This window comes from Saccostrea cucullata, unplaced genomic scaffold (assembly GCF_032062105.1).
Source record: "Saccostrea cucullata isolate Sc308-1 unplaced genomic scaffold, CSIRO_AGI_Scuc_v1 ctg69, whole genome shotgun sequence".
NCBI lineage: Eukaryota > Metazoa > Mollusca > Bivalvia > Ostreida > Ostreidae > Saccostrea > Saccostrea cuccullata.
In genome coordinates, this window is record NW_026939160.1 from 739,466 (window position 1) to 758,085 (window position 18,620).

The 18,620-nt window shown below is 33.1% G+C and overlaps 1 protein-coding gene across 1 annotated transcript; it reads left to right on the forward strand.

Moving 5' to 3' along the window:
• The first annotated feature begins 1,434 nt into the window (after nt 1–1,434).
• Nucleotides 1,435–13,099, forward strand: LOC134252348 (universal stress protein Sll1388-like). The gene is made up of 4 exons (XM_062734793.1): nt 1,435–1,924; nt 10,696–10,776; nt 12,121–12,227; nt 12,540–13,099. The coding sequence occupies exons 1-4, from the start codon at nt 1,837–1,839 to the stop codon at nt 12,780–12,782; spliced, it is 519 nt and encodes a 172-aa protein (XP_062590777.1). The 5' UTR covers nt 1,435–1,836; the 3' UTR covers nt 12,783–13,099.
• Nucleotides 13,100–18,620: the final 5,521 nt, after the last annotated feature.

Genomic DNA, 18,620 nt, shown 5'->3' on the forward strand with positions numbered 1-18,620 from the left:
CTCGAACCAAAAACTTTTCGCTTCGAGCGCACTGAACAGGCAGCCCTACTTACTCAGCTATCACCACAACACGTATTCAGATGATTTAAAAAGGACAAAGAAGCACCACATTCACACATTTGGAATTTTTGGGAAAAAGTACATTTTTTGTGGTCTCTGGGTCTTCTCTCCATTTTTTAAAAATGTGTATTCGTTTCTTTGAATTAAAATACACACAAATAACGTTTCAAAATCATGGAGAGAAGACCCAGAGATAATTTTTTTTTTTTAGAAAAACGTGTTTAAAAATGTACCATTTCGTACCAAATGTCTGATCTGGCCAATTTTCAAGTTATTTTTTAATAAATCAAAGCTCAGTTTTGGGAAAATATTTTCCTTTTCTGTTGCACAGGAACCCGATAAATAAAAAAAATTATAAAATTTCATGTGACATGTAGATCAAATTTTCACTTTTCAATTACGCCCAGATTCCTGCCGAATGCCAATCAAAAGCGCCCTCCTTCTTTGGTGGTACACAAAGAAAGGTCTTGTCACAAGGAATACACCTGTGAACTATGAAAGCCAGAGCCCTGCCAACTCAAATATTACGTGCAAGGTTAAATTTTTTTGCGGACAAACAGACAGACGAACAGGACAAAAAACCCCGAATCTTCGTTTACCGTAGGCATAAAAAACAAGATGTGTTTGTGAAACACTGATGCCCCCGTATGGCAGCTTATACATGTAGCTAGGAGTGAAGTTTCTCAAATGCAAGTCAACCTCCACGGTCAAGGTCAAAATTGTTGGTATCTAAAGGAAGGTCCTTCCACAAGGAATACTTTCTGAAATGGCCAAGGTTAAAGCTTTTAAAAATGTGGGTCAGACTCTAAGGTCAAGGTCAAAAGGTTAAAATTGTAAGAATTCAAAAGAAGGTCTTGTCACAAGGAAAACACCTGAAAAATATGAAAACCCTGTCAAAAGATTTGGCCAAGGTTAAAGTTTGGTAACTTTTTTGTAAAAGTAGATCAAACTCCAAGGAAAAGGTTAAGAGATCAAATTTTGTGGTACCCCCAAAAAAGGTCTTGTCCCAAGGAATATACCTGTGAAATATGAAAGCCATAGACCCACACACTCAAAAGTTATTAGCAAGACAGATAGCTAGACATACTCAACAATTATTTTTTTATAAAAATCAAAGCAAATTGAATGCTCAAAGACTTTAAAAAGCATTCACTAAAAGATAAATTGCATTAAAATAATTGAAAGAAATAAAGGAATTTTTCTCATAATGATAAATCTTTTGTTAAAGCTTTCTCGCACTCCCCATTAAGATATAACGATTACAAGAAGCGAGAAATTACTTAAAATATAAAGACCACAAGTAGAGAGGAATTACTATCTCCATACATCTTGCCAAAACTCACACTAGGCATCGATTCATTTAAGCGCGAGGCTGCATAAATGAATTTCTCCTTACAGCAAAGGGCTTGTTACAAGTGAGAAATGATTGAAATCGAATTCAAAATTATATGAAGTGAATCAAACCAAAATGAGAAAACTCCTTGAGCGAGTCTTGAGCCACTGAATAAAGTGTAAATACCATTAAATCTCCGATTCGATTTCCGATGAATTCCGAGGGGCAAATGTCACCTTGAAGTCAGGATCGGAAGTGTTATTCCGAGGAGAAATCAGCAATATAAACAATTAAAGAGTGAGTAGCGAATATATACAGGGTTGCTCTTGGCTTGGGGTTACCAGTGCGCTTTGAACCAGAGGGGAAGGTAGTGAGATATTATTGCCAGTGATAAGAAAAGCTCTCAAGAAAAATCGGAACTAGAAGAAAAATAATATAATAACATGGCCAATTCCCCGTGTTCTGTGAAATCCTATAGAACAGTTATTATTGGAGTAGACGACAGCTGTTTTTCTGAATACGCATTTAATTGTGAGTATAATATCTATTTTTGCAGTATCAATCATTATTAGTAATGTTTATCAGTCCTTAATGAAGAATTATTTCCTTTGATTATACATTAATACAAACCATGGGCTGTTTACACGATAAATTATATGATCAGGTGTCTGTTGACATTTAACAATTACAAATTGAGATATTACCTTAGGGATATCATCAAATGAGACAAAATTCCCTAGTGCAAGTGTGTTCGAGTTATCAACACTTTGGCATTAAGTGACTTTACAGTAATCAAAGCACATTGTCCAGGAATATTTAACCCTTATTACTGAATTAGCTGTTATATACTTTAAATTCGATACAGGGAATTCAGATATAATGCTGAAGAACTCAGAGTTTATGTTAGAGAAATCATCCATATACATGTACCTGTAGACTACATGTAGTTATTTGAAATATCCCGGTTTTTATCAATATATTTATCACTCTGCTTAATGGTATATTTGATATATCATGATAAAGGTATAGTTATCTAATTACTCTTAAATCAATATTATTTCATATAATGCTAACATGGCTAACGATTCTGTTCACCAAGTTAATTGTACTCTAACCTGTACTCCAATATAAAAAACCAGGAATGAATACCAAAATGATATTTTACTTGAAATATGGATCTGATTATGCTGATGTCACTAAATTTAAAAAGAAATATAAAAAACTCATAGATATAGATCTGATTCCATAAAATTTAAAGAAGGAAAGGTATTTTTTGATTGTCTTAATTAAGATTACCAGATTGTTGGAATTAGTCTACACAAAACTTTTGCTTTCCAACATCTGTTGATCGAATTGATAAAATAGTTTAGTTTAAAAAGTTGTAGCTATAATTAGGAGATACTCTTTGGAGGCATCTGCTCCTAAAAATCAAAGCAAACAGGTTTATAGCTAATTACATTTTCTCTAATTTCAACTAACATATAATTTTAGAATTTTCAAGGATATTGCACGCCTTAAAATATTGAAACACAAGGAATGAAATAAGTGTCTAGTCTACATTATTAGGATATCAATATGGGGGCAAACCTCGATTGGATCTTTCGATTATTCCAGTAACTGACATAAAAAGATGGAGAATTTATATATTTCTTAAAGCAGTATCTCGTCTTGAGACTCGACACACTCAATCATAGCCATAGAAAATGATGACTGGAGCGAGAGGGACATGAGAAGCAATGTATTATATCCTGCTTCTCTGTCAAACTGGCCGATAGAAACGGGGATTAGCTTCTTTACATAAATCGATTTTAAAATCATTATTACATTATATCTATAGTTTTAGGTGACCTATTGCTACCTGTTTTCGTTCGTCGTCGTCTGCCGTGCGTTCACTTTTGAACATTTTCAACTTCTTTTCTGAAACCGCTGAATGAATTTCAACCAATTTTGGCATATAGCATCAATGAGTGAGGTAACAAAATTTTTGAATTTCATTTGGTCCATGCCCTGCTGGGGCCTTAGGGGTGGGGGCAAAACAACTAAAATTTTTCTTTACTCCTGGACACCAAGCATTCAAACTGTTGGCATAATTGTAATAAGTTTTAAACCATCTTACAAAGTTATGTAATTCATGACTCAAGGCTCAGGGGCTCTAGTGCAAGGGCGGGGCTGTATAGAGTAATGTTTATAGTGAAAATGCATTTAAGTTACTTTTTGAAAATCTTCTTCTCTGCTCCTGGGTATTAAACTACGTAGGTTAATGCTGTATAATGTATAGTTATGATAAGCAAGGGTGTCTCTTAAAAAAAAAAAATTGTGAATTTTATGGCCTCTGCATGATATGTTAGAAAAATCATGCATATACATGTATATGTACCTGTAGGCTAGTTATTTGAAATATTTATCAATGTATTTATTACTCTGCTTAATGGTATATTTGATATATAAAGATAAGGGTATAGTTATCTAATTACTCTTAAATCAATATTATTTCATATAATGCTAACGAATCTGTTCATCAAGTTAATTGTACTCTAAATTGACAAGTAACATACACCTGTACTCTAGTATAGAAATACCAGTTCAGTTCAGTTTATTGAAGTCGAGAGACATAAATCTCATGGACAATATTTACAATCACAAGTTTTAACACATGTAATAATGAAATAAACTTACATCTTAACACATGAAATAATGAAATAAACATACAACGTACATGTACAAAGCATATAATATTTTTGAAAATCTATAAATTTGATAAAGATGCTGTTCTTGATGCATTTGCTAATTGCAAAAATTTTCCTAAATTGCATAATTCTTTTCTATTCTGTGTACTAAGTAACTGTACCAATTTGAAGACGCTTAGTCTTCGGGAGTAGTAGGTTTTAATGTATTTTTGTCTTAACGTATTGTAATGTGGACATTTTAACACAAAATGGAATTCATCTTCTATGTTACCCAATTGACAAAGACTACGTGTTCTATTGTTTCTCAAAGTTTTATTACATCTTCCTTGTTCAATCATTAAGTTATGCGCAGATAGTCTTAATCTGGTAATTGTTACTCTATATTTTATATGTATTGGTTTACATAAATAAGACTGAAGGGTAAAATTATCTACAAGGTGTTGATAAATGAGACATTTTGGTGATTTACCTAAATCTGACATAATGTTTTGGATAAATTCGTCACACATTCTCTGCTGTAAAATATCAATTGTGTTACTGTTTATACAATTGCTATCGAATAGTTCTGCTAAACCAAGCCTATGAAATTCATTTTTAATATTTACAATCCAGTCATCATTATTTTCTAACCTTTCTTGTAGACATGCTTGAAGAATGCAATTGTCACTATTTCGTAATTTTAACCAGTATTTAAAGATTTTCTTTTTTCTGACCAATTCAAGAGGAAATTTACCTAATTCACAATATACCATACTGTTATATGTATTCTGTCTAACCTTAAGTATTCTTTTACAAAATGAAAGATGTACTTTTTCTATATCTTTAGCTTTGTGCCATCCCCAAATTTCAGATGCATAACACAGTACAGGGCTAATATAAGTCTCAAACATATCTAATTGTGTTTTAACATTAAAATTCAAATCTTTCATTCTATTTAAAACACAATACATGGCTTTTCTTCCCTGTGATGCAAAATGTTGTTGTGTTTTTGCAAATTTACCATTAAAATCAAACAACGTACCAAGATAATTAAACTCATTAACTACTTCTACAGTATTCCCATCATATTCCCAGTGTTCATTAGCTCTAATATGTCCACTGTTTCTAAACACTAATATTTTTGTTTTTTCAACATTTACAGTTAAACTCCACTCTACTGTATAAGAATACAATGAATTAAACATATTTTGTAAACCTTCTGGTGTTCCTGACATTAATACTGTGTCATCAGCATACATAAGTAAAAAATAATTAATCATTTGTAGTTCTATTGATGGACAATTGGTAGATATAAAATGGTTTTCAAAATCATTGACATACATTGAAAACAATAATGGTGACAAAATTTCACCTTGTAATACACCGGTTGAAATCTTTAAAATACTCTGACAGTGCTCCATTATGTTTTATACATGCTTTCACATTCTGATAAAGTGATTTAATTATACACATCATTTTTCCATCTATACCATATAATTTAGAAAATTTCGGTACCGAAAATATACAAAATGCGGAATTGAATTAAAAACATATAATTTAAGCTTCATCCACAGACTAGATTTATTAACATAATCAAAAGCTTTTTTATAGTCAACAAAACAACAATACAATCTTTTCTTATTACCAGGAAGGAATACCAAAATAATATTTTAGTTGTAAGCTATGAATCTGATGTCACTAAATTTAAAAAGAAAAAAAACCAAAGATATAGATCTGAATCAATCAAATTTAAACAAGGAAAGGTATTTTTAATTGTTTTAATTAAGATCACCAGATTGTTGGAATTAGTCTACACAAAACTTTTGCTTGCCAGCATCTGTTGATCTAATTGATAAAATAGTTTAGTTTAAAAAATTTGTACCTATAATTAGGTGAAACTCTTTAGAGGCATCTGTTTCTAAAAGATCTAAGCCACCAGGATTAGCTAATTACACATTCTCTGCCTTTAACCAACAAATAATTTTAAGAATTTTCAAGGTTATTGCACACCTTAAATATTGAAACACCATAAAACAAGTGTATAGTCTGCGTATTTAGGAGATCAAAATGGAGGCAAACATCGATGGGACCTTTCGATTATTCCAGAAAATGACATAAAAAGATGGAGAATATATAAAGCAATATCTCGTTTTCAGACTTGAAACACTCGATCATCGCCATAGGAAATGTTGACTAGAGCGAGAGGGACATGAGAAGCGATGTATTATCTTCTGGTTCTCTGTCAAACGGGCCTATAGAAACAGGGATTAGCTTCTTTAAATTATAATATCGCGATCGATTCCAAAATCTGACTTGTAATACCCCTGCTCCGAAAGAGAGGGGATATTCTGTTTTACCCTAGTGTGTCCGTCCGTCCTTGTGTCTGTCCGTAACAAATGTTTGGTCACAGTTTTCTAAGTAATTACTCATACTTAATCTGCTCTGAAGCATGCCATATGGTGGGATTCATTTATGTTTAAATCCGATTTCAACTTCCTGTTTATCCGTGTGTCTGTCCGTTTCATACCTTACAAATTTTCCTCGAAGTTTTCTTCTCAGTAACTACACATCGCAGATGCTTGAAATTTTAACACAATATTCTCTGAGGCATGCCATATGGTGGGATACAGTTTTGATCAAATTCCATGTCAGCTTCCTGTCCATCTTTGCGTCTGTCTTGTTTCATACATGTACATAAAATTTTTGATGAAGTTTTCTCGGCAACTACTACTCACTGCAGATGCTTGACATTTTATATTAGTACACCCCTTGTTAAGGCATGCCATATAGTAGGATTCATTTTTATTCACTTTTGGTTTAAAGTTCCTGTTTATCCGAGCGTCTGTCTGTACCATACATAACAATGATTTTTGTTGCGATTTTCTCAGTATTTACTCATTACAGATGCTTGAAATTTTAGCACATACTTTGTTGAGGCCTGCTTTATGATGGGAGTTATTTTTATATGAATCCTATTTATCAGTGCATCTGCCCGGCACTAAACTTCATATGTATATTAACATATGATGCGTATATTCACATCAGAGCGGGGGAACATGTATAACAAATGAAAATTGCCTCGCAGACTTTTTTTTTATTACATACGTATTATCTTTGAAAATATTACCGATACCTAAATTATTTTACTTAAAGGATGCCATTCAGATAAATATCTTAACTGAATTCTATAAGTATACTTATCAAAACCACGTGTATGCATGTAATGATCAAATCTTACAATGTAGCGATATTTTATGAATGTTTTCATGATCACTGTTTTCTTCCTTAGGAATGGCTCTCTGTTGTTTATGTTTATATGACCACAAAAACCACAATTTCTCCCTTAGGTACCTCACTCGAGCGAATGTATTTTATTAATAAAATCCCTCGATCCAACAAATAGCATTTAAAATGTAACCTAAGCAACCATTCAGATTCTTAAAATAGATTTCTCAGACACGTGGTTGTCATTTGCTTAATTAGTGTAAGCAGAGAATCTTGTTTTGTTGAATTCTTTGTTTTGTTTTTGAGCAAAATAATGATTAGAGCAACCCACACTCTTTAGGAATCTGTCCCCAAAAAGTCATTATTCTGGAAAATTGATGAGCAAGTGGTGAAGAAAGGAATGGTTAATTCACTATCCTCGCTGTTTTTTGGGAAACTCTGTTTCCATCAGAAGAAACCTGTGTAAACAAAAACCCCAAAACCCCAAAGATTAAAAGATTTTATGGGGATGTTTCCGTGAGTGGAAGAATTAGTGGAAAACATTTCCGGTTAAACACCAAACACCGAAGAAAGACATTCACCACAACACACAATTTTAGACCTCAATTTGTGTAAAAATTCGCTTAGAGACGGTAATTAAGAGAAGATGTGCGATGTTAATACAATAAAAACACCGCTGTTTGGTGCCTTTTGATAGCATCGAAACATGCAGACAACTGTTGGAAAATCAAAGACATCGATTCCATGTAGCGCTTAGTATCCCTTATTATGTTCCCCAAACGAAGTTGGGCAACATATTGTTTTTACTCTGTTTCTTATTATTATTATGTTCCCCAAACGAAGTTGGGGAACATATTGTTTTTACTCTGTGTCTTATTATTATTATTTTTGTTCTTCTTCTTCTTCCTGGGTAATTTTTTTGTCCGGGAGTGATCTTGTAAACTGTTGATCCGATGTAGGTAAAACCTTTTTAGGGTCAGTAGACATGTTATGTAGATTTGCGGAATCAAGGTCATTTTGTGCGCACGTGCTTGCAAGAGCGCGCACGTGCATCATGTGAAATGACTGATATAATGTATATTGCCTCAACTTTTCTATTTTTTGATGAAATGCTTTGAAACTCATAGTGTAAAGATATATTAGTACTGTAGACAAGATGACATGGTCAAAATAGCAAGATCTCACGCGCATGCACGTGCGCTTTGCTCTGATTGGCTGAAACTAGAGTCTCTATATCTTTCTTGTTTTTTGACGAAATCCTTTGAAACTTTGAACATAGCCATGCATAAAGATATCCTACAACATGGTATATAGCAATTATCATGAAAACACGTGCATGCACGTGCGCTGCAATCTGATTGGCTGAAACTTTAAATTGCTATAACTCCCTTGGTTTTCAACCAAACAGGATAAGATTTGGAACATAGATATATATAATCGACTTCTACAAGATGGTATGGTCACCATGCACAGGCATACACGTGCGTGTACGTGCGCTGCAATCTGATTGGCTGAAACTTTAAACAGCCATAACTCCCTTGGTTTTCAACCAAACAGGATGGGATTTGGAACATAGATATATATACTGGACTTCTACAAGAAGGTATGGTCACTATGCACATGCATACATGTGCGTGTACATGCGCTGCAATCTGATTGGCTGAAACTTTAAACAGGTATAACTCCCTTGGTTTTCAACCAAACGGGGTGGGATTTAGAACATAGATAGATGTAATGGACTTCTACAAGAATGTATGGTCACCATGCTCATGTATGCACGTGCGTGCACGTGAAATGGGTAAAATCAAAAATACACTTGAATGACCGTTTTTTTTATATACTTTTGGATTATATTTAGCATATTAAAATATATAGATTGTGTAGACAATATGATATGGTCATTACGCACATGCATTCACATGCGCAAGTGTGCAATAATAAAATTTGAATGAACATGGTACACTTCTTGGTAAACGTTGTTAAAGTCTCAAATGCATAGAGTTTGTCTTATTTAATTACGCCTACAGGGAATATGATTATAAAAGGGAGTTGGGGAGCGTTTGGGGAACCTGTAACGGTCCCCGTTACAATTAGCACTAGTTATTATTATTTTTCTTCTTCTTCCTGGGTACTTTTTTGTCCGGGAATGATCTTGTAAACTGTTCGTCCGATGTAGGTAAAACCTTTTTAGGGTCAGTAGACATGTTATGTAGATTTGCGGAATCAAGGTCATTTTGCGCGCACGTGCTTGCAAGAGCGCGCACGTGCAACACGAGAAATGACCAATATAATAGATATAGCCGCAACTTTTCTATTTTTTCATGAAATGCTTTGAAACTCATAATGTGAGGATATATTAGTAGCATATACATGATGACATGGTCAAAATAGCAAATCTCACGCGCATGCACGTGCGCTGCGCTCTGATTGGCTGAAACTAAAGTCTCAATATCTTTCTTGTTTTTTGACAAAATCCTTTGAAATTTTGAACATAGCCATGCATTAGGATATCCTACAACATGATGTATAACAATTTTCATAAAAGCACGTGCATACACGTGCGCTGCAATCTGAATGGCTTAAATTTTAGATAGCTATAACTCCCTTGGTTTTCAACCAATCAGGATGGGATTTGGAACATAGATAGATATAATGGATTCCTACAAGAAGGCTTGTCAGTCGTGTACGTGCGCTGCAATCTGATAGGCTGAAACTTTAAACAGCTATAACTCCCTTGGTTTTCAGCCAAACGGAGTGGGATTTAGAACATAGATAGATGTAACAGACTTCTACAAGAAGGTATGGTCATCATGCTCAAGTATGCACGTGCATGCACGTGAAATGAGTAAAATCAAAAATACACTTGAATCAGCATATTTTTTAATACTTTTGGATTAAATATTTTAATATTTAGTATATTTAATATATAGATTGTGTAGACAAGATGATATGGTCATTATGCACATGCATTAACATGCGCATGCGTGTAATGCTAAAATTTGAATGAACTTGGTACACTTCTGGGTAAATGTTGTTAAAGTCTCAAATGCATAGAGTTTGTCTTATTTAATGAAGCTTACAGGAAATATTGCACCAAAAGGGATTTGGGGAGCGTTTGGGGAACATCTGTAACGGTCCCCGTTACAATTAGCACTAGTTTACATTAATTTCGTGAATTTTATATAAAATTCTTTCATGCAGTAACCCTTGTTGCAAAACGAGCTATGATTTTATTCGGGCATTTAACAACTAAATGATTATACTAGTTCATCTGTATCATCTGTTTATACAGAATGGACAATTAAGATTACATCTGTATATATTACTTTATAAAAAGTACATGTATTTACATAATTTTTTTTCAGGAAGCGTTCAGAGAGGTATTCCTATTGTTTCTATTTTCACTTTCAGTTTATCTGGATCATGTGAGAAAGGAAGGTGATAACATTGTATTGGTCCATGTCCCAGAATTCCATGGGGTTATCCAGGCACGTATGTTGATATATAATTAATTACCATAAATTTATAAATGAAATGAAATAATCTTTGTGATACTTCCATGAAAAAAAGGGATTTATAAGCGTTTTATTGTTTTTCATTTTGCTTAATCAAACTAATGTGGCTTTGTGCAAGGTATCATTGGTTTACTCAAAAAAATACTGTGCATATTTAAAAAAAGAGCCGTGTTTGTGAGACACTGATGTCCCCCCCCCCCCCCACCCGCATGTGGCAGCTTATGGAGAGGGTTAATTTTCTCAAATGCAGGCCAAACTCTAAAACCAAGGTCAAAAGTGAAAACTCATGGTATCCAATTGAATTTCTTGTCACAAATACACCTGTGGAATATAAAAGGCTTACTGCTGACTGTTCAAAAGTTACATGTGTGGCCATTATTAAAGTTTTAAAACTTATATAAACTCTAGGTCAAGGTCAAAAATATTTAAACCTATTGAAATGCCTTTTCACAATGAATACACATGAGAAAAGTATATAACCTCTGGCGCGAACTGTAGAAAAATTAAGACCAAGGTTTAAGTATGGTGTTTTTTTATTGTTGTTGTAAAAGTGGGTAAAACTCCAAGGTCAAGAGATCAAATTTTTTGGTGGTGCCCGAAGAAAGGTCTGTCACAAGGAATACACCTGTGACATATATGAAAGCCATAGCCCCAACCGCTCAAAAGTTATGGACAAGGTTAAAGATTCTGCGGAAAAACTATATACTCCTGAATCCACGATAACGGGGGCATAAAAATCTGAAATGAACTAAACACCTATGGTGGTCCTGGAGGTACTGGGCACGAATTGCCCTGCTACCTCCGATCACATGGTATACGTCACGGCACCTGTCGTGACGTATGCCTATCCTCGCTCTCTTTTCTGTTACATGCTGCAGAGAACGGACGTGTCTCTGTTAGCTTCGTCAATATTGTATATAACTGCGGGCACTAATAAATAGCGGATTATTTATTCATAGTGTGTTCTCTATTCCGCCATCACTGTACTTGGGTATAAAGTATAACATAGAGAAACGCTATACACTACTAAAATCATGTAGCATGTGAAATTTTGTTCCTTACAATTGCTTGAAATTAATCCCTGAAAAAAGCATTGGAAAAATAAACTTCATTGTAATAAACCATTTTGCACTGCATGTGCTACCGGTAAATCGGTTCCTTCAATTAAGGTAATGTAAGTTCATGTACGGTTAGAATGACTGAAACGTACAACCAAATTAGTAAATTGATACAAAATATGTTCTTTTTCTCTTAAGATACATGTTTCATCGATGATTTACGGATTTTCATCTGGAAATAAGCGGTTATTTATATCTTCCAGCTGCCGTCTTGACTGACCCTGGGGTTGTTAACGAGCTGTTGAAAGAGGAGGAAATTCGAACGAGAGACCTGGTTCATAAGTACTCGGAGAAGATGAAGCAATTTGGCGTAAGCTCTATTCAATTTGATAACATTATATCATGAACAACGCTCTAAAAGAAGTAAAGAGATGTTTATGTAATTTCAACTAAGATTATGATTGTGAAGAATTTTAAATAGATTTTCTTATTTCATGCAGTCACTTTAAAATTATATCCATCGCAATTATTCACATGTATTTTAAAAATGATAAAAATATTCATAAAATAAGAGTTTTGAAATTGTATTAATCTGTATTAAACGATACGAATTGCATGTCAAACAGCAAAGAGAGAGAGATATGTCATAAATAATCGATACATTTCCTGTTTATTTTCTCAGCTTGGCGGGAAAATGAAGCAGATGACCGGGAAAGTGGGAGAATCAATCATAGAGGTATCAAAAACAGAAAAAGCCGACTTAATCATCGTGGGAACTAGAGGTATGAGCAAGGTCCGACGAACCTTTCTGGGAAGTGTCAGCGACTACTGTGTCCATCATGCGCATGTTCCAGTTCTCGTCTGCAAGCATAAGGAGTTCGACGCTCAACATGACCGCGTGCACCATCATCACCATCATCGGTGACGTCACCACATGTTTCATTTCAAATCTTCAAGGAACTGTTTCTTCTACAGCGATATTTTATTGAGTCATTTATCGTTACATTACATGTTCATGAATACGATAATGACATACATTTTAAAGAGCTAAAAAAGATAAACATTATTAGCTCGCCAGTTCACTGATTTTGATAAGACTTTTCATTTTATGAACTGATACAAAAAAAAAAAATATCAAACCAAATATGATTGCTAAATGCCTTGGTTGCAAAGGTAACAGACGGACAAATAAAATAAATAATATATAATTTTCAACTACTTTGAATCCCTGTTGAGTCTAATTCGTGCAAATAAAAACGAAAAGAACAAAATTAATTTGACCATTCTCACTTTTACAACTTGTGTGTACTCTTTTCAAGATTGTCAAATTTAATATATCATTATGATTCCTTTGTACAATCATTATGATTACTATACAATGAAGGATATGGAAATAACGAACAGTATTCAATATCAAAGTCCATAAAACAATTCAAAATAGGAGCAGAGCAAACACGGACCTCTAAAACATCAGAGGTGGGATCAGGTGCCATGGAGGAGTGAACATCCACTGCCGACCGGTCACACCCGCCGTGTGCTCCATGTCACGATCGAGAAATAACGGAAAAATCCGTCGTCAATTCAGTGTATAAATAATGGACTAACAATTAGTATGAAAACTGCCAGCCAGTATTTGACTCAATGATAAATTGTACATGTATTTGCTGACAAGGTCATGGTATCGCCCATGATAGAACTTACGAAATGATGACTTTAAACGAGACTGCTGATAGTCTTGTTTCATCAACTTGTTTGTCAATAATTTACCTCGTTTTAGTAATTGTTCATACGTACAGCATGCTCTAGCGTATCGAATCAACTGAGATATGTACACAAGAGATCAAGTCATTATGACTTTTCCGTACATACATGTTATACACTTATGTATTTTTTTCGGTAAAAATCCTATCATGTTTCTGGATTATCTATTAATGTGTAACCATCAAACTGTAGCATCTCTTTGCAATAGATAGCTTTCGACTTTCGTCCAAAAAGCCCATTCTCTTTTTGAAGAAATTAATCGGACTTAAATGCACAAACCATGAGACATTTTCCCCACGCCTTATCGTTTTTATTTTTTTATTAACCTTCGGAAAATATGTAGCTCTCCTTTATATTTCGAGCGGTATTTTTCTTAAACTTGATAAGAATAATTATTTATTTATGACAGTTATCTGTGACAACTGTACATTTTTCAAACAATTTATCGAGAGTTGGAACATAACTGTTATCATATTTCATTTTGAGGTACCATTACCTTATCAAATATTGACTTCTCTTCCTAATGAATTTAAATGCATCATGCATACACACGATCAGTCATCTTTAATCATTGTGTGAATTAAGATATTTATAGAAAAAAATTCTTAAAAGTTCTTATCTTACAAAACAGTTGCTTGCTATTATATACAAATAACAGCTATTCAAAAAGCTTGCCTGAGTAATGTCATCAATATCCAAAGAACCTATAAACTCGATAGGTTATAAACGTTTACATTGTGGGGAGGGGGGTATTTTGAATTATTTCACTAAAGTAAATTATGAAGATGTTGCACAAAACATCAGGCATTCATTTTAAGTTGTATGCTATTCATCAGAGCAATAGAAAAAGAACAAATTTTATATAAAACACATATATTGTCTGTATCTCAAATAAAAAATGGAATGTACATGTCCCACTGTGGATACGGACCCGCGACGTAAAGATGAACATCTCACTCCGCGAGTCTAAAAATGGTTTTAGAGGATGAAGTAAGTAAGGGAAATAAACCAATGTGATTGATTTAAGCTGGAAAGTCGTGACTATGTAACAAGGAATACATAAATTGGATTCAACTGCATACAACATAGTCTATGAGGAAGACAGCTGAAAGAACTTGGGAATCTTAACGGTTATGACTGACATGCAGAATATGTTAAATAGTTTCTTGGGTATGCCCGAGCATCAACGATTGTTAGAAACATGGGATAAATAAAGCCCGTTTTGCATAACTGAGCCAACAAACTTGACGGTGATATATGAATGGTGATAGGCGCGGATACAGGAAGTTTTTCCCTGGAATAAGGGGTCGACATCAAAAATAATTGTATGAGCAAAAACAGTAATAAACTTCCTCAATCCTGAAATGTGAGGGGGCACTTTCCTAAGTCTATATTCTGTGTTTGTAGGAGGAAACCCCTGGAGTGGGGAGAGGGCGATAAGATGTATATTTGGCCAGTTCATCCGCTTTAAAAGTTTTTCTTCGTTTCGTTTTCATTACTTTAAATGATGTCACTTCTAATTCACTCCACAATATCACTGATATGTTTTTTTTAACCAAAGCTCTATCAAGATTCCGACAAAAAAGAACAGACTTTATAATTCATGCAGTTTTCATTTCAATTCAACAGAATAGTCCAGAAAAAGGGCGCAAAAACTTGCACGTGACACTTTGGCGCGAATGATTGTGTCACACCTTACCTATAATCTTCAAATGGGCTATATCACAGTTTAGGATAGAAATTCAAAAAATTTTGAAAACGGAATGTAGAAATCAGGAAGAGCATGACAAATAAATAATCTGCATGCACAAAACTACAGGAAATAATTCAACATATCGTATCAGTAATATGGTTATTTTTCTGCCAACTGTTGTTGTTGAAACGCAGGTAACAAAATCCGATGATAATCAGCATGCACAAAATTTTGCTGGCTAACTGTGACCTCTTAGCTTCGCACCTAGGAAATATTGATCCTTGGTAGTGCCTGACGCCGTGAGGTCATAATAATAATAATGAATTTTGTTAAAAATCTAATAATGTAATAATAATGAATTATGTTTAAAAAATTCAATTCGTTTTCTATAAAACAAAGCATTAATGATAATAAGGATAATCTACAAAACTACAGGAAATTAATTCATCAATATATCGTAAGAGCAATTGGTTATTTTTCTGCTAACTGTTGTTGTTGAAACGCAGGTAACAAAATCGCCATTTTAAAGTTACGTGCAAAAATTTTGCTCTTACTCTCAACCACTTTTGAGATAATACAAACGCTAAATAAAGAAACAAAAATAAAACGAAGTTTTATCTGTATAAATAAACATTTGTAGTAATGACTTTGAAAACTCCAGTCCTAAGTCAAAGAACAAAGTTCATTAGCGTAAGGATTTTTGATAATCAGTGTTACCGTAGTTCTCTACACATACGAGGTAAAGCAGGAGAGGGAACCAGACTGGCCTTTTGTTTACATTCAGCTGCGGTACCAGATTAATTCTGATTCTGACAAAATCGCATCACACTTGCAATTATTGAAAAATCACTGTCAGTGTCTTATCATTTATATTGATACTTTTAAAATAATTTTTTCTTCAGAATATAAACGTGATTCATGTAAGAAATCAATTGAAATTCTGTAGGGAAAGCCCTTTTTTGATTGGTAATATATTTGTGGGATTTATTTTTAAAAATAACCAGTCTCAAATAAGATGATCAAAAAAACAATATTACATACAATAAACAACGAATTTTAATATACAGAGATGGGGAAATTCTTTTTATTTCTCTCAAATTACATTTCCAGCACAGGCAAAACTATGGAAAGAATTTTATTGATTTGCTTTGGAAACTTGCCTAACGAAAAACAGGTAACTCAATGAAAAATATTTAATTACAATATTGAAATGTTCAAATATTATTATTAAATTGAGAATAAAAGGTACATATACGTTCAGCAAAAAACAAAAAACAAAAAACAAACAAACAAACAAAACAATATATATTATAACAATCTGTTTATAAATCAACGTCAATGAACAATAACAAAAAGTGATATTTCACATGTATAAAATGTTTTAACTTTAGCATTGGATTGCAAAAATTTTATTATAAAAACACAGTGTAATTTATTTTATAACCTCATAAATTTTTCATTTCACATGCTGATATACTAACATTTCCAAAATCTGCAAAAAAAAAAATATCTGAAAAAAAAAGAGAAAAAAGAAAGGTTACATTATTTTTCTGCATTACAGATATGACATTTTAAGCGAGAGAATTAATTATACAACCTTAAAACACTGAGTGAAGTATATGCAGAACAGAAGTCACATTTTGTATATATTCATTTTTTCATGTTCGGTATTCTATTCAAAATTTTACACAATCCATGGTGTTTGATTTATTTTTTATTAAAAGTATAATAGATGTACATAGCATAAAACCGATAACCTGTTTTATGGCAAAGTTAACTCTCCTAATGCCTATATTCTGTAAAAATAGCATGGAAATTCAAAAACCTTTAATTAATACTGCAGGTAAAATTACATAACAGTTTTATTACTCTATTTTAGTTTTGTTTAAAATTACATTGCATGAATATTTTCAAAATTATTGATGCATTTTCACTACGAAAAAAAGTTACACCCGAACCTTTCATTCAAGGATCATGAATTTCATAATTTTGGAAGAGAAATACCTGTCATCATAAATAAGCACTAACTTGTTTATTGTTTAAAATTTTTTTTTAGTAAAATTTTAATTATCGTGTGGAAAGAAAGTGTTTTAAAATTTACAATTTTGTTTATTTATGACCTTAACCTTTATCTTCAAAATCCATCTTTCTTCATGTAATACACAAGCATTTTGAAGAACTTTGCTAAATTTCATTGCAAAAGCTCAAAGTATTACCTAGATAAGCCCGTGTGGAGGAATTAAACAATTTTAAGAGGATCTATGGATATTATAGCTTGACTGCTTGATGAAACATATGGAGATGACGAACAGTATTCAAGATCAAAAGTCCATAAAACTTTACAAGCGGGGAACAGAGCAAACACTGTCATTATTGATGCCCTGATTGAGCGTTAGGTGCAGAGGATTGACTTTAAAAGTATGTCACGCCCGTGTGTGCTCCGTGCCATGTTCCACACTAAAAATCCCGTCAAATGTGTATAAATAATGGACAATTTTATGTATTGCAAAAAGTAGTGGCATGGCGACATTTTAAATTGTATTTGCTGACAAGTCATTATACTATAATACATTCGCATAAGCTTATATTTGATTTCATTACATATCCTTTTATCAGTGTGATCCTTCTCCTTTTTCATATTAAGCATATGCCAAGTATATATGTATACATATATATAACTGGAGAGTTTGAAATTATATTGTTTTTTGATAATGCATTCAATATATCAGAATGATTTGTTGTTGATTTTTATTTTTTCACGTACAATATTTTATTCAAATTCTGCTTCATATGAAAACAAAAATAGGATTAATAAGTATATTTTACAGGTATATTTATAAGAAGTGTTTTATATTTCAAGAACCATTTTAGATTTTTTTCATTTCTATAATCGAACATTTTGATTAAAATTTCAAACTTGTGTGTAATTATGTTTTTCACAAAGTATTTTGTAAATGACCCATGACAAGCTAAGAAAATTTACGAATTCCATTTTTATTGAAAAAGCAACTGTCAATGATACCAAAATGCCTGGACTTTAATTTATCGTGGGGAATGGCTGTGTAAAAAAAAATTGAAAAAAGTATACAAGTTTTTAAGCTGTTGATTTTTTTAAAACCATGTGATTTCAAATTATCCAAACTTTCTGGCTGCAGTGTCCGTAAGTTTAGACCTTGAAAGACTGACCACTTAAAGATATATGGTTGCAAATTTATTTCACGAAGTTTAAAATACAAGTGATGACCTACTTCGAAAATCCAAGATGGCGGGTTTCGATGGGTACCTTGTTTATTATTCGGTATGTGTATA

Bases quoted from the DNA above. Each gene is read 5' to 3' on its own strand.
- LOC134252348 (XM_062734793.1), top strand. From the start codon at position 1,837: ATGGCCAATTCCCCGTGTTCTGTGAAATCCTATAGAACAGTTATTATT. The intron at 1,925-10,695 runs GTGAGTATAATA...TTTCACTTTCAG, and splicing joins TTCTGAATACGCATTTAATT to TTTATCTGGATCATGTGAGA. The intron at 12,228-12,539 runs GTAAGCTCTATT...TTATTTTCTCAG, and splicing joins AGAAGATGAAGCAATTTGGC to CTTGGCGGGAAAATGAAGCA.